The sequence below is a fragment of the Rhinoderma darwinii genome, chromosome 5, assembly GCF_050947455.1.
Source record: "Rhinoderma darwinii isolate aRhiDar2 chromosome 5, aRhiDar2.hap1, whole genome shotgun sequence".
NCBI classification, from domain to species: Eukaryota; Metazoa; Chordata; class Amphibia; order Anura; family Rhinodermatidae; genus Rhinoderma; species Rhinoderma darwinii.
The window spans coordinates 205,986,772-206,002,727 of NC_134691.1; the positions used below are offsets into that span (position 1 = coordinate 205,986,772).

General features: G+C 42.1%; 1 protein-coding gene across 1 annotated transcript in view; it reads left to right on the top strand.

The window, feature by feature from the left end:
- STX17 (syntaxin 17) overlaps positions 1-15,956 on the top strand; it is a 149,128-nt gene that overhangs the window by 79,788 nt on the left and 53,384 nt on the right. Inside the window, exon 4 of the mRNA XM_075826887.1 lies at positions 4,649-4,865. Coding sequence (XP_075683002.1) covers positions 4,649-4,865 — 217 coding nt within the window. The remainder of the gene's footprint in view (positions 1-4,648; positions 4,866-15,956) is intronic.

Consider the following 15,956-nt stretch of genomic DNA (forward strand, 5'->3'; position numbering starts at 1 on the left):
CGAAGGGAATATATAACTACCGCCTCAACAGGGCAAGAAGGTTAGTTCACTGTGCCTGTCCAATAAATGAATCCTGTCCAATAAATGGAGAGTGTTCCACAGCACACTCCAGATGGATCCCTATAAAGTGGACTCTGTCATCAAAGACTTAGTGATCCTGCACAATTCCACCAGGAATTATGAAACGTCAGCAGATGTTGACCAACACCTTCCAGCAGCCCCTGGTCTTCCTGTCAATTCGCACCATGCCAGACCTGGCTTGAGTGTCAGGGACTTGTATTCTGACTACATCCTGACACCTGAGGGAGCAGTTGCATGGCAGCAGGACTGTATTCGGTCAGGAAAATAACATCTAAAATGTGTTGGCTAATTTTCCTATTTTTTTCTGCATCTGTTTTCGCAGTCTTTTCCAGTTAGTTTGTCTAATTGTTAGTTAGGGACTTGCAAGACAATGAGGACCCTTAATATGAGTTGGGTCTGTGCATATTTTGGTTGAAATACCAACTGTTCAGCTGGCCTACAGGGCCTGGCATGGAGCGATGCAATCAAGGGTGCATTTGCATGCAGCAGATTTTGGAGCAGAAATTTCTTGCCCAAAATCTGCCACATGTGACTCTTCAGTCATTTTGCAGTTTGTGAGTTTGCATATTTTAGCTAAAATATAAACTAATCCCTCATTCTACATTTGTTTGGTTTTTCCAATACAAAAATCAAACCTACTTGGCAGTTTCTGTTCTTTTTATACTCCATTACTATCATATATACCATCCTTTCAACTAACCACTCTCCCAATCCACCGGTCCCCCACCTTAAAAATAAGACAAAACAGGTGCACCAACAAGAAAGTTGTAAAAACTGTTTTCTTCAGAAAATTGTAAAAAATAAATTAATAATTTATAAAGGACAGAAACCTGAGCGAGGGGAAGCTGAGCACTCAGAGGGCTCCCCAGGATATGGCTGCAGACCAGTTGATGGGCCCGGAGCGCCAGCTGTCTGGTAGCAGTGGTGGCGGTGCTGCTGCTTCAGCCGATGGTCGAGAAGGGCCATAATATTGGTCATGAGGGCGGTACGGAGGGTATGGTTACCGGTCCTGGGAATAAAGTACTGAGGAGAACTGATATTCATATACCATATATGGGCGAGGTGGAGGAGTTGGAGTGTTCCAAGGTGGTGAAAGCCTCTATTAGTGGTGGTGGTGGTGGTGGTGTTGCTGCCTCTATTACTATGTTCTTTCTTTTGGAACCTCTCTAAAATGAGGTCCCAAATTCAAGAGATATTTGGTAGTCGAGTCCTCCCGACATTTCAGGTACTCCGGTACCTGGGAGTCAACCTCTTCTGTGCTAGTGGGGCCCGCCCTCCTCCTCCTCAATGTCCTCCTGGGTTTGTGGAGAAGCGGATGCTGAAACACATGTCAGAGGTTGAGGAAGGTCCTCTGTTTTATCAATTGGAGGTTTGGTATGTATGGTAGATGAAGCTCTATGGCCTGCTCATACACCTCCTCTTCCATGTTTTCTGTGCTAAAAATAGAAATATTAATTACAAATCTCGTTCAGGTCAAAGAACAATAAAAAATTTAATTTGATGATATCTTCCTAGGTTCACAAGATCTCCTGTGTCTGTGCTATACTATCCTTCCCATCTTCAAATGTTCATGTGTGGTTAAAGGTGGGGGATTGGTTTTAACTTTTTTTTTTGTGCATGACCTAAATTTTTTTTTTTACTTTTTTTAAAACATTGCATTCTAATATACATCATTTTTTAAAATGTATGGTCAACATGGCTATATCAGTTTTATTTTTTTATTTTGGGGTAAGTTGAATTTTGTAATAGAATCATTTTGAGGTTCATAAAAATATTGTTTATGAATAATTGTTGGGTGGAGGAATAAAAAATGGAAATAACCGTTTTTTTTGTTTTTTTATTTTAAACCGTTGGTTAAAAAAAAAACAACATTTATTTAACCCCTCGGCGCACGACTCAGTAACTGTACTTCCTGGCGTTACTGAGGTTACTTCCCGAACCAGGACGTACAGTTACTGACCCGTTCCCGGTGCTTACTGTTCTAACGGACAGTGTCTGGGAACCGGGAGATCAGCTGACCCTGACAGCTGACACTCCCCTGTCACCGGAAATAGACTCATCATAGCGGTCCAATGCCGGCGATCAATGTGATTGGTGGATCTATACAGATCCACCGATCACATTGTATTTACGTCTAAAACCTTTCCCGGTACTTGTAGTAAAGTCCAGGAAGGGTAACTACAATGTCTGTTAGCGTCCGTGTCAACCCGTCGCGCCACTTGTCAGCCCATCAGTGTCAATCAGTCACAGTCCATTAGTCGCGTCAGTTGTCATTTCGTCAGCGTCAACCCGTAGTGTTAGTTGTCAGTTCATCAATGTCAATTCTTAGCGTCACTTGTCCGTGAGTGTCACTGTCAATTAGTAGCGTCAGTCCTTTAGCTTGTCAGTCTGTGAGCTTCTCAGTCAGTGTCAGTTAGTAAGTGTCATAAGTGTTATAAAAAAAACCTTGTGTTTGTTAGTGTTTAGTATTTGATGTGAAAAAAAATTCAAAACCTTAAAAAACTTAGTGTCTAAGTGTTGGCGGTCGCTAGTGTTTTTAATGTTTTATGTGAAAAAAAGCAAAAAATATCTTTGCTATAAAACTGTATGTTACAGTTCACATAGCTACGTTTGTGTGTTTATACACTGCATATACATATATATACACACACATTTTTAAAATGGTGGTGAGATGTTCCACCGCTGAAGAGGCATATGCAATTATCACGACTGATACAGACTCAGCGAGCGAGGAAGAATGAGGGTATGTTCACAAGCAGAGTCAAAACAGTCTCAAAATACGGAGCTGTTTTCAAAGGAAAACAGCCCTTGATTTTCAGACGTTTTTTGAGCAACTCGCGTATTTCGCTGTGTTTTTCGCTGTTTTTGGAGCTGTGTTCAATGGCGTCTATGAGAAAACTGCTCCAAAAACGTCCCAAGAAGTGTCCTGCACTTCTTTTGACGAGCCGTCATTTTACGCACCGTATTTTGACAGCGACACGTAAAATTACAGCTCGTCTGCACAGAACATCGTAAGACCCATTGCAAGCAATGGGCAGATGTTTGCCAACGTATTGGAGCCATATTTTCAGTCGTAATTTGAGGCGTAAAACGTCTCCATTACGTCTGAAAAGAGGTCGTGTGCACATACCCTTAGAGTTCATGCTCTTGTCCTCCAGTGACAGCGAGGAACCTTCTTGCAGTCGCTGGAGGGTTAGTGCCCAGGTTCTGCCTGACCCTGAAACTGCCAGCTCTGATTGGTCACCCCAAACCAATTACACCCCCCAAATCCCAGAATTTACTGCTGCGGCAGGAATTCATTTGCAAACAGAAGGGCTGCCTGTAATGGTTTTTTTTAAACTGTTTTTTTCTGACGATTTGATCCAACTTATAGTGGACCAAACAAACTTTTATGCCCAGCAATTTATTTTGGAACACCCCAACTCCTTTCATGCCCAGCCCAATAGGTGGCATTCAACTAATTCTGCAGAAATGCAAAAATATTGGGGATTAGTCCTCAACATGGGTCTCACTAAAAAAGCCCAAAGTGAGATCCTACTAGTCCATGGACATTTTATATCACTGTCCTCTGTACCGCAATACAGTGACCAGAACCCACTTTATAAGCCTCGTAACGTCCTAGTATAATTTCTACTCACCGTAAATTCTAAGCCTTGTAACGTCGTAGAAAAATAAAAGAATGTTCAAAAAACAATGCCACTCTAAAGTAGACATATGGGGCATGTTAATTAGCAACAATTTTGTGTGGTATAACTGCCTGTCTTATAAGCAAATGCATTTAAATTGAGAAAAATGCAAATTTTTGCAGTTTTTCGCTAAATTTTGGTGTTTTTCACAATTAAATACTGAACTTATCGAGCAAATTTTACCAGTAACATAAAGTCCAATGTGTCACGAGAGAACAATCTCAGAATCGCTTGGATAGGTGAAAGCATTCCGACGTTATTACCACATAAAGTGAAACCTGTCAGATTTGAAAAATGAGGCTCTGTCAGGAAGGTCAAAAGTGGCTAAAGAGGGAAGGGGTTAAACCGCCGCTGCTGCTGTGTCTGCGATCCACAGCATGAGCAAGTAAGGGAAATGAAGGGAGCGCTGCGGCCCCTTCAAAACAGCTGATCGGCGGGGGTCCCGACAGACGGACCCCGACCCATCAGCTATTGATGGCCTATCCTGAGGATAGGCCATCAATTTTTAGGTGCTGGAAACCCCCATTTAAGGTTTAAAATACCTTCGGTATTAAGGGGTTAAGCACAATGCACCACATGAGTAGGTGAACAGCAGGAAGGGTATTCTACAATGACCTAGTCAAAATCCATGTCTCAATTGAAGCAAGAATCTGTGGCACTATTTGAAAATTGCAGCTCACAAGCATGTTTATTGTGTGATAGTAATATAGATTGAAAAATAGACACATCCATCAATGTGACCTATTACTCAAAAATGTTGATTTAGGCAAAAATCATAATATAATATCAAAATCAAATATCAAAATATAATTAGTCATATGATAACATTTATTATAATGTAATGTTGAAAAGCGTTTCTTTATTATTTCTTTTTCTATCAGCAACTTCGGTCCAATTTGCAAGACATGGAAACACTTTTTCAAAAAGTAAAGACAGAAGATATCCAGGCCTTGACAAAAGTACTGCAACCAGTAAAACTTATGGCTTTAGCATCAATAAATGATTTTCTGGAGATTCATTCAAAATCAGTTGATCAGAAATCAGAAGAATTACATGAAGAAATTCTCTATGATCTGCCAAACATTGGAGCAGCAAAAGGTAGTGTTTTCCTATGTTATGCACATAAAAGTTGTTAGAAATACCCTATACTGTATATAAGTACTCTATGCAGTGTTTGTTATTATTTTTAAATGTACGCGTTTGTAGTCTTATGTTGGCATATTTACTTTTTTCATCAGTGCATTCTTTCCGTTTATGTTGCTGTTTGAGGGCTTTGATTTTTGTAGGATAGGTTATATTTTTTAATGGCACTATTTTAAGGTACATATAATGTATATTTTTATTATTACATTTTGTTAAGCATTACATGCATATATGTAATAGCATCACGTATAACATTCAGTAGAAATATATATGATGTCTCCATTCCCTCTGCCCCCCCCCCCCCAACTTATTCAAACCCCTCCTCCCCTTATCCAGTGCACAGTCCCCTCTATATTTCTGTCTTTTCACTCTGCATTTCTGATATAATTTCTTATTCCACCCAATGATATTAAGTTATCTTGTCTCCCGTTTCCCAGCATAAATCTATCCAGTGCTCTCACTATCACTAATTCCATTGAACCCAGCACTGGGTGGTCTATCAAATTGCCCCACTGCTTCTCAAATTTACTTAGAGCCTTTTGTTTAAAGTATACCCCTTTCTCCAGCAGTACCGATGTGTTAATGGAGCATGTTAATTCCGTTAAGTAAGTGGGAGTTTCTTGTAGCCAATATTAAGCAATTAGTTTTCTTGTATGGTAGGGGATTTTCACTATTGCTATTTTCTCCATCTGTGTCCCTTCTAACTCCCCCGGCACATCCCAACAGGCCCACTCTTGACAATCCTGGAACCGTAACTCCATATACCTTCTCTATCAGAGCCATCACCTCTCTCCAGAACTCTCCCAGTTCATGACAGGTCCAGAACATGTGGCTTAGGTCTACCACCTCTTCTGAGCATCTTGGACATTTCGCATCCCCTCGTAGGCCCATGCACCTTAAAACTACTGGGGTTCTGTAGACCCTTTGTAGCAAAAATAGTTGGGACTTTCTTTGCGTCACATTTAAGAAAAAGACTCCAGGTGATGCCAGGACCTCCCGTCACTGTTCTGTATCTAAAGGTCCAACATCCATTTCCCACTTTGTCTTGACTACTTCCATCTTATCTCCCAATAACCCTGATAAGATGTCTTGATATACTAGGGATATCAGCCCCTTGGTAACACTAGCCTGGAGTACTCCATTCAGGGTCCCTGAGGCGCCAATCTTGAGGTTGACTGTTGGTGTTTGAGCCTGACCGCATGTCTCAGTTGGAGATATTGATAAAACAGAACATTCTGTGGCCCAAACTCTTCCTTTATCTCTTCAAAGGATTTAAAGACTCCATCCTGATATAGCTGCCAAATATATTGTATCTTTTTTTTTGCCAAGTTTGAAACCCTTTTAGCTGGTGAAATTCCCACAAATAGGGATAGTCCTAGATTGGCATATATTTAGCACAAGTTGGTATCCATAGTAGTTGTTTGCATAGCCACCATACTTTTGCTTTTACACCATTCCCCATGAGGTATAAATAACATGTTAACTTTATTCTCTGGGCTGTTACGAATAGTACATTACCTTTTTTTTACTACTCTTGCACAATGAAAGGGAAACAGATGTTGCATAGATACAGTTACATAGCTAGTACAGTCGAAAAAAAAACCATATGTCCATCAAGTTCGAGCAAGGAATGGGAGAAAATTAAGTGATGGGAGAAATGATAGAACTTTGTTTTACCCCTATTGATCCAGAGGAAACTTTAATCCAACTGGATCAACATTCAAACAAGAATGTTTTCATATATTTATACAACTTAATCATGTCACCCCCTTAGTCGTCTCTTTTCAAGGCTAAATAGGTTTAATTCTTTTAATCTTTTCTCAAGATTCTCCATACCCCTTATTAGTTTAGTTGCAGTTTTTTCCAACTCCAGGGTATCCTTTCTATGTACTGGAGCCCAGAAGTGAACTGCATATTCCAGTTGAGGCCTCACTAAGGTTTTATAAAGTAATAATATTATATCCCTGTCCCACGAGCCCATGTCTCTTTTAATACACGACAATATCTTGCTGGCATTAGAAGCAGCTGATTGACATTGCATGCTGTTATTTAGTCTACATGTATAATCAACAAGTACACTCAGATACTTCTCAACAAGTGACTTGCCCAGTTTAGCTCCCCCTAGGACATATGATGCATTCAGATTGTTGGTACCCAGATGCAAAACTTTACATTTATCCACATTAAACCTCATTTGCCAAGTGGATGCCCAAACACTGTGTCCTAATTGGCTTGCAATTTATGAACATCTTTTATAGTTTGGAGTCATCTGCAGAAATAGAAACAGTACTCTTAATCACATCCTCTATATCATTATAAATAGTTTGAATAATAGTGGTCCCAGCACGGAACACTTGGGTACGCCACTTATAACCGAGGACCATTCAGAGTAGGAATCATTGACCACAACTCTCTGGATACGGTCCTTGAGCCAATTTTCTATCGAATTACAAACTATACTTTCTAAACCTATGGACCTTAAATTACCAATTAGGCGTCTATGAGGGACAGTGTCAAATGCCTTTGCAAAGTCCAAAAACACTATATCCACAGCGGCCTCTCTGTCTAGGCTTGTACTCACCTCTTCATAAAAAGAAATCCAGTTGGCTTGACAACGTCTGTCCTTAGTTAATCCGTGCTGGCTGTCACTTACAATACTATGTTTTGCCCCACAAACATTTTCCCGCAATGGATGTCAAGCTTACTGGTCCATAATTACCTGGGGAAGACCTAGAGTCCTTTTTTAAAATAGGCACCACATTTGACCTTCGCCAGTATCTTGGCATTATATCAGTCACTAGAGAATCTTTGAATATAATATTATGAACTAAGATCTTTAAAAACTCTTGGGTGTAACCCATCTGGTCACGGAGATATTTATATTATGTGGCGCTTAAAGCGTATTTGCTGTTCCAGGTGGCTTAGAATAAGCTGTGATGTGTATGAGGAATAACCCTATTTCTGGCCATTATATGACTTGTAGCCTGAATTTTTTTAGCATTTTTTCACTCTGCAGGTTCTATTTCTAATTCTCAGTTTTATCTGAGCTAGTGGGTGAAGCCTAACTGCTATCATGTTTTATATACAAAGCACACATACAGCAGAGAACATCCTCCCCTCTCCATATACTTCTCTGGGCAGCTGTAATCTGATCCCTCAGTAAACTGATAGATATGGAAAAAGCAGGAAATTCAGAGTAAGTGAACAGTAAGAAGGGAGGGGAGGAGGAAAGGAGCATGATAATAGAGAAAAATGCCTCTTTCTCCACTTAAGATTTATGACAAAGTTTCTTATATTCACTTATAGTGTTGATTTTTTGCAAAGTTTGTTCAAAGTGCAGTGCCTATTTAGGAAAGCAGTCAAATTCCCACCTCTCTCTGCGCCTGGCGTTCACTCCCACTGGCTGCACTGTGGGGTTCCGGTCACGCGCTCGCTCTAATTGTCCAGCCCGGACCTTACGAGGGGAAGTGTAGCTGCTCCTTCATCTCTTCAGATGCTGGTTTGTGCGACATGCTGCATCTGTTCTCCATTCATCTCTAAAGTGACCTGACTGCACTCTTTTGAATGCTTCTTCTTTGGTGGGACACAGTACCTGGGGGTCTGGTAGGACAGACGCTGACTATAATTTTTTCTTTGGCTAATTTTTTTCTTCCAACACTTCGATATCTTCTAAGGGAAAAGCTCCTAAGAACCTAAGAATCCCCGCCATTGTCACACATTTTGCTTGTTCGCTGTGTGGCACCAAATTTCCATGCGGGCAGGCTGACTACGTCTGGTGAGCAGGCTAGCCCCCGTTGGGCTACTTCCTTCACCCAGGCAGTAGATAACTTTGCCCACCTATCACAGGCCACTGTGGAAGCCTTGCAAAGGCTTCCTGATGTAGTGGCCACGACTGCACCTCTTTCTCTTCCACTCATAATCACCTCTTCACGGTACCGCTCCATTCACTCCAGGCTGCGGTCTGGCCTCCGTCCGAGCAGTGCCATCTACATCTATTATCTCTGGTACTACTGAGGACAGCTCATACTACTAGTTACTTAACTCTTTTTGCCTGCTGTCCATGGCTCTGGAGAGGCAACATGCACTCATCATATTCCGCACCTGTTGCTCTCCTATATAAAACTCTCACTCTCAGTTTGACTTTTTTAGAGCATTAAGGTTACTCCCTCTAAAAGTCTGGTTCTGCATTTGCTGTTATTGATCTATTGGACTGTATCATCGATTATTCTTGTTTGCCTCCTACCTACCAACCCTGGAACGTGACCTCTACTATTCTTCAGTACCACTGCCTAAAACTACCACTACGGATCCGCACTTGAGACTGTACACCTAAATAGTAAGTGCACCATTCCATTGGTTATTTATCGGCTGTTGTATCAGGAGACTATTTTGGGGGTTCAGAGATCAGGGGATACCTCGCCCTGAAGAACAATTCCCTATACAAGGTTTGGAGGGTGAAAAGCAGAGGGTCCCCCGGAATCCGCTCCCTGGTCTAGCCACCAGAAATCCTGTCGACATGGTGGGTTCACTATACCCCCTGCCGTCCGAAGATATTATTACTACACTATATTGGACAGAGACCGTCATAACTGAGCAACTGGAATCCCAGGTGACAGGACCCTCACAGGCATCGGAGCTCCTCATCCCTTGAGTGCACCCTTTTCAGCTCAACTAATGTACCCCGCAAACGGGCTAGGAGACCAAAGAGAGATCCTAGAGAGTAAAAGAGTCATGGGTACATTAGAAAGCTCAATATCTGTGATAACTTTAACCCCTTCGCGCTCAGTGACGTACTATTCCGTCATGCTGACCGCGCCCAGTGACGGAATAGTACGTCACAGGGAAAATGCATCACAATTTTTCCACCAGCGCGTTCAGGAGCTGTAACAGCTGCTGTTTCGGACAGCAGGCTATCACAGCTCAATATGCCAGGACCTGTCGCGATGGTCCCGTCTCCTCGATCACTGCTATTGGTCAGTCCGTGAGTAACTGTCCAATAGTGGCGATCGTTGTCTAAACTTCCTCTCCCTGACATCACATCCTGTCGCACCCACCCTGAACGCCTCTGTTGGAGATAGCGAGGCGTTCAGAGCGGTTGTGAAAAGAGAGAGAGAGAAGAGAAAAGTCGGAAAGAAGTTACAAAAAGTCTAAAAAACTTTTTTCTGCTTTCCACTTCCCCCATCCACTACCCACTCCTGTACCCTTCCTCCTTGTGTTCCCCCCACGTTTTTGGTCAGTGATCTACTATCACTGACCACTTCTTAGTCTTCAGGACCAATTTCTTGGTCCCTGGAGATTATTTTTTTCTTTTTTTTTCTTTATAAAATATATAAAACAAAAAATATATAAACATTAAAAAAATGTAAAAAAAAATGTGTTCGTTTAGACAATTTAACTGGTTAGTTTAGTATTAGGGTTAGTTAGTGTCAGGGAACCGTCAAAAAGCAGTTAGGTATAGCTTCAGGGAATTTAGCGTCAGGAATCCGTCACCGTAGTTCGATCTAGCGTCAGGGAAGCTCAAAATAATCTAGTTAGGTTTAGTGTCAGGGAATAGTCGCCGTAGTTAGATTTAGTCTCAGGGAAGTTCGAATAAAATCTAGGTAGGTTTAGTGTTAGGAACCTTCGCCCTAGTTAGGTTTAGTCTCAGGGAAGCCCGCTCGTTCTATAAAAAAAAAACAATTTTTTGGGCTGGTTAAGGTAGCAGCCTATTGCTTCTAGTTAGGGAAGCAAACAAACATGTCCCAACTGACATTTACTGCTGAAGAGGCATATTCATTTCTTGCCTCCGACACAGACTCGTCGGATTGTGAGACTCTGTTTTATTTATCCACCTCCTCATCCAGTGATGAAGAGGAGGAACCCCCTAGGAGACACCCCAGGACCACCACTACAGTTGAAACCCCCGAGCTAAATGACCCCGCCGCAGTTGAAACCCCTGAGTGAAGTGACCCCTCCGCATTTGAAACCCCAGAGCGAAGTGACCCCATTTGGACCCCGACACCAGACATTTATGAGCCCCAAATCCCTGAGTACACGGGCAGCCTAGGGATAAAATTTAATACGGCAAGGCTCCGTGAAATTGACTTGTTCAAGTTCTTCTTCACTGATGACTTTATAGAGCTTATGGTCTCCCAGACAAGTTTATATGCTCAACAGTATATTACTAAGAACCCCACATCATTTTATGCCCAATCCCACAGGTGGACCCCTGTAGACGCAGCAGAGTTGGGCAAGTTCTGGGAACTTCACTTGAACATGGGGCTTCTGAAAAAGCCGTCCATTAGGACCTACTGGAGCACGGACATCTTATACCGCACCCCAATGTACCGTATGGCCATGTCCAGGTTGCGTTATGGGGAAACACTTTGCTTCTTACATTTTACTGATAATGAGCAGTGTCCACCCCGAGATTACCCCAGTTTTGACCGTTTGTATAAACTGAGACCCCTATTAGACCATTTCAGTGCCCGATTTACCCAAGCATACACCCCTGAGAAGTGTATTTCTGTTGACAAGTCCCATGTACATTTTAAAGGGAGGCTTCAATTCCGCCATTACCTGCCGAGTAAGAGGGCAAGGTATGGCTTGTAGATGTGTAAGCTGTGCGAGAGTGCGTCAGGATATACCTATAAATTTAGGATATATGACGGGAAGGACACCAGTATTCAGCCCCCAGAATGCCCTCCTTACTGGGAGTTAATGCAAAAATTGTGAGGGATTTGGTGCACCCACTGCTGGACCAGGGTTACCACCTCTACCTGGATAATTTTTATACCAGCGTTCCACTCTTCAACTGCCTCGCTTCCAGAAGTCCTGCGGCATGCGGCACTGCTAGAGGAAATCTGAGAGGCCTCCCTAAGACTCTGCAGGGCAAACACTCAGAAGGAGTGAGAGCAGGGCACAATCTAGCAGCAACATATTGTGTGTCAAGTAAAAGACAAGAGAGATGCCACACCAGTACCCATGTACCTGTACGAGGTACCAGTACAGAGGCCCCCAAACCAGACTGCATCCTGGACTACAATAGGTACATGGGAGGGGTGGACTTGTCAGATCAAGTCCTGAAGCCCTACAGCGCCATGCAGTGTGGTATAAGAAGCTGGCCGTGCACATCATACAGATGGCATTGTACAATGCGTACGTGCTACGTCGATGTACAGGCCAGAGGGGAACTTTCCACAAATTTCAAGAGGTGGTTATCAAGAAACTAGTTTTTAGGGACCAAGAAGGGAGGGGCACCCAATACTTCTGGAAGCGGGGCCACACGCATCGTACCAGGGCAACACTTTCCAGGAGAAGTTCCCCAAACTGGCAAGAAAGGAAAAAGTCAAAAGAGGTGCAAAGTCTGTTATAAGAGGGGGATAAGGGAGGACACCATATATCAATCCGAAAAACTAAGGCTCCGTATGAAAGTGCTTCAAAATGTATCATACGTCCCTTGATTTTTAATCTACCTCAGTTTTACTTACACTGATGCACTCCGCACATCTTATCCCCCTCATCTTTCCCTTCTGAGCCCTGCCGTGTGCCCAAGCAGCTGATAACAGCCACATTGAGGGTATTGCCACACCCGTGAGAACCCACATTACAGTTTATGGGGTGTATGTCCTGGTAAAAATGCTCACTACACCTCTAGATGAATGCCTTAAGGGGTGTAGTTTTTAACCACTTCTCAGAGGTTTCAACTGTACTGGTACCTCCGGGGCTTCTGCTTACATGACTTCGCACCAGAAAATCCCCAGTAGGCCAAATGGTGGTCCTTTCCTTCTGAGCCCTCCCATGGGCCCAAACGTCCGTTTATCACCACAAATTGGGCATTGCCGCACTAAAGACAAATTGGGCAGCAAAATGGAGTATTTTGAGCTAAATCTACATATTATTGGAAAAGATTTTTTGTTTTTTTGAATTCCCAGCCCAATTCAAATAAGTTCTGTGAAGAAACTATGGGGTCTAAATGGTCACATTACCCATCAATTAATTCCTTGAGGGGTGTAGTTTCCAAAATGGGGTCACTTCTGGTGGGTTTCCATTGCTTTGATACCTCTGGGGCTCTGCAAATGCGACATGGCACCCGAAAACCAATCCAGCAAAATCTGCACTCCAAAGAACACACAGCGCTCCTTCCATTCTGAGGCCACCCATGGACCTAAACGGCAGTTTATTGCCACAAATGGGGTATTGCTGCACTCAGGAGAAATTGGGCAACAAAATGGGGTATTTTGTTCCCTGTGAAAATAAGACATTTTTATCAAAAATGACATCTTATTGGAAAAAATTTCATTTTTTTAATTTCACAGCCCAATTCAAATACGTGCTGTGTAAAAACTATGGGGTCAAATTGGTAACACCAACCATAAATTAATTACTTGAGGGGTGTAGTTTCCTAAATGGGGTCACTTCTGGTGGGATTCCTACTATTTTGGCACCTCAACACCTCTTCAAACCTGGCATGCTGCCTAAAATATATTCTAATAAAAAAGAGGCTTCAAAATGTACTAGGTCCTTCTTTGCTTCTGCGGCTTGTGTTTTAGTCCACGAGCGCACTAGAGCCACAAGTGGGACATTTCTAAAAACTGCAGAATCTGGGCAATACATATTTAGTAGTGTTTCTCTGGTAAAACCTTCTGTGTTACAGAAAAATTTTGAATACAATTGAAATGCAGCAAGAAAAATTTAATTTGCAAATTTCACCTCTACTTTGCTTTAATTTCTGTGAAATGCCTAAAGGGTTAAATAAACTTTCTAAATGCTGTTTTGAATACTTTGAGGGGGTCTAGTTTTCAAAATGGGGTGTTTTATGGGGGTTTCTAATACATAGGCCCCTCAAAGCCACTTCGGAACTGAACAGGTACCTTAAAAAAAAGGCTTTTGAAATTTTCTTAAAAATATGAGAAATTGCTGTTTATGTTCTAAGCCGTGTAACGTCCAAGAAAAATACAGGAATGTTCAAAAAACGATGCCAATCTAAAGTAGACCTATCGGAAATGTGAACTAGTAACTATTTTGGGTGGTATAACCGTCTGTTTTACAAGCAGATGCATTAAAATTCAGAAAAATTCTATTTTTTCAACATTTTCTCAAAATGTTGCAATTTTTCACCAATAAACACTGAATATATCGACCAAATTTTACCACGAACATGAAGCCCAATGTGTCACGAGAAAACAATCTCAGAATCGCTTGGATAGGTTTAAGCATTCCGACGTTATTACCACATAAATTTAAATATGTCAGATTTGAAAAATGGGCTCTGAGCCTTCAGGCCAAAACAAGGCTGCGTCCTTAAGGGGTTAAGGGTATGTGCACACGATAGCTGCCTTTTACATCTGAAATTACAGACTGTTTTCAGGAGAAAACAGCTCCGTCGTTTCAGACGTAATTGCTCCTCCTCGCATTATGCGAGGCGTCTTTGACGGCCGTAAATTTGAGCTGTTCTTCATTGAACTTAATGAAAAATGGCTCAAATTACGTCCAAAAAAGTGTCAAACGACGACGCGTAAATCACAGGTCGTCGGCACAGTACGTCGGCAAACCCATTCAAATGAATGGGCAGGTGTTTGACGATGTATTGGAGCCGTATTTTCAGGCGTAAATCGAGGCATAATACGCCTCGTTTACGCCTGAAAATAGGTCGTGAGAACCCAGCCTAAGGGGTTAAACAGTTCCACTACCTTAGTCCAGAAAGCATAAATAGGTGGACATCGCCACCATATGTGGGTCCTAGATCCTCCAGCACACATCAGAAACCTCAGGGTATATGTATGTAGCAGAATAGGTACCCTATACCACCTCATTAGTATTATATAATTAGTCTCTTGGGCTTTACAGAAAAAGCAACATTTTATGGCACAGGAGAAATGCCTTCGACCAATCAGTGGTTTAAATGTGGTAATTTACTTTTTGTTTCCAACTAGCTTGGAAAGTAGGTTTAATATCTTCAACAGATTGCACAATATGGGAGTAAATTAAAGAGACCACATGCGAGGGTGGCAGACTTACTAACGCAAAGGTCTTTAAAGGGTGTAAGGGATCTGTGCAGTTAGTGCCGCTTGCAATGAGTATTACCGGGTCAGAACCAGTCCGACTCAGGGACAATCTCAGTATGGGGTTTCAATGAGGAAGCATTTGTGATATGGTGGGAAAAAAAAAAAGGCTTATCCAATGAGGCAGGGGGGAATTCCAGGTTAGTAAAATAAGAGACAAGTGGCCATCTGCTGTAAAGAGATGGGTTTTTGGTAAATAGTGTTTACATATTGCAAGTGTGGTTTGAGCAATAACGGGCAGTGCCAAAAGACAGGATTTAGTCCATGACAAAGGATGTGTTCATGGGGTTGCCGTAAGCGGGATGTTCGCTAGTAAGGCGACTTCCGTTCGGACCCATATTCTGATTTCCATATGATTACACCAGTCAATTATTGTAAGTCTGGGACCGCTAAACCTCTATTAGATTAAGCCCTCACAAGTATAGTTTTAGCAATCCTTGGATAAGAACGTGCCCAGATGAAACAAAAGAATAATTGAGATATAGAAAAAAGGACCTAGGAAGGAGGACGGGTATAACACGGTGAGTAGCTCTGACATGATGGATAACAGAGAAGGTCTTAAGAGTGTTGTCATGAGCCTCTCTAGAAGGAACAAGTCTCACTTGGTCCGGGAGGGCTAGGTCTCCAAGAAGGTCTCTAAGCCGCGTAGCTATAAGTTTTGCATGTAATTTAGAATCTGTAACTAGGGCAAAGGTTTGGGTCTTTACCCTTTTAAAAATCACTGTGATATGAGCATACAAAAATTAAGGAGATAAGAGGGTTAGATCAGAAACGGTTTTAAAGGTGGTAATAAGAAGCCATATAACCATCTTGGAGTTTTCCCTGCAGGAAGGCTGAAATTGCTATGTTTAATGCCTCAGAACTAAATGGGGCTTCTAGGGTGAGAGCCGGCAATCGAGGTAGGGCAGTATCTAAGATATTGTGATAGCGAGCAAGAATTAGGTGAAGCTTGACCGGAGGTTGGTGAAGGGGAGAGATTGTATAGTCCAGAATACTATTCCTA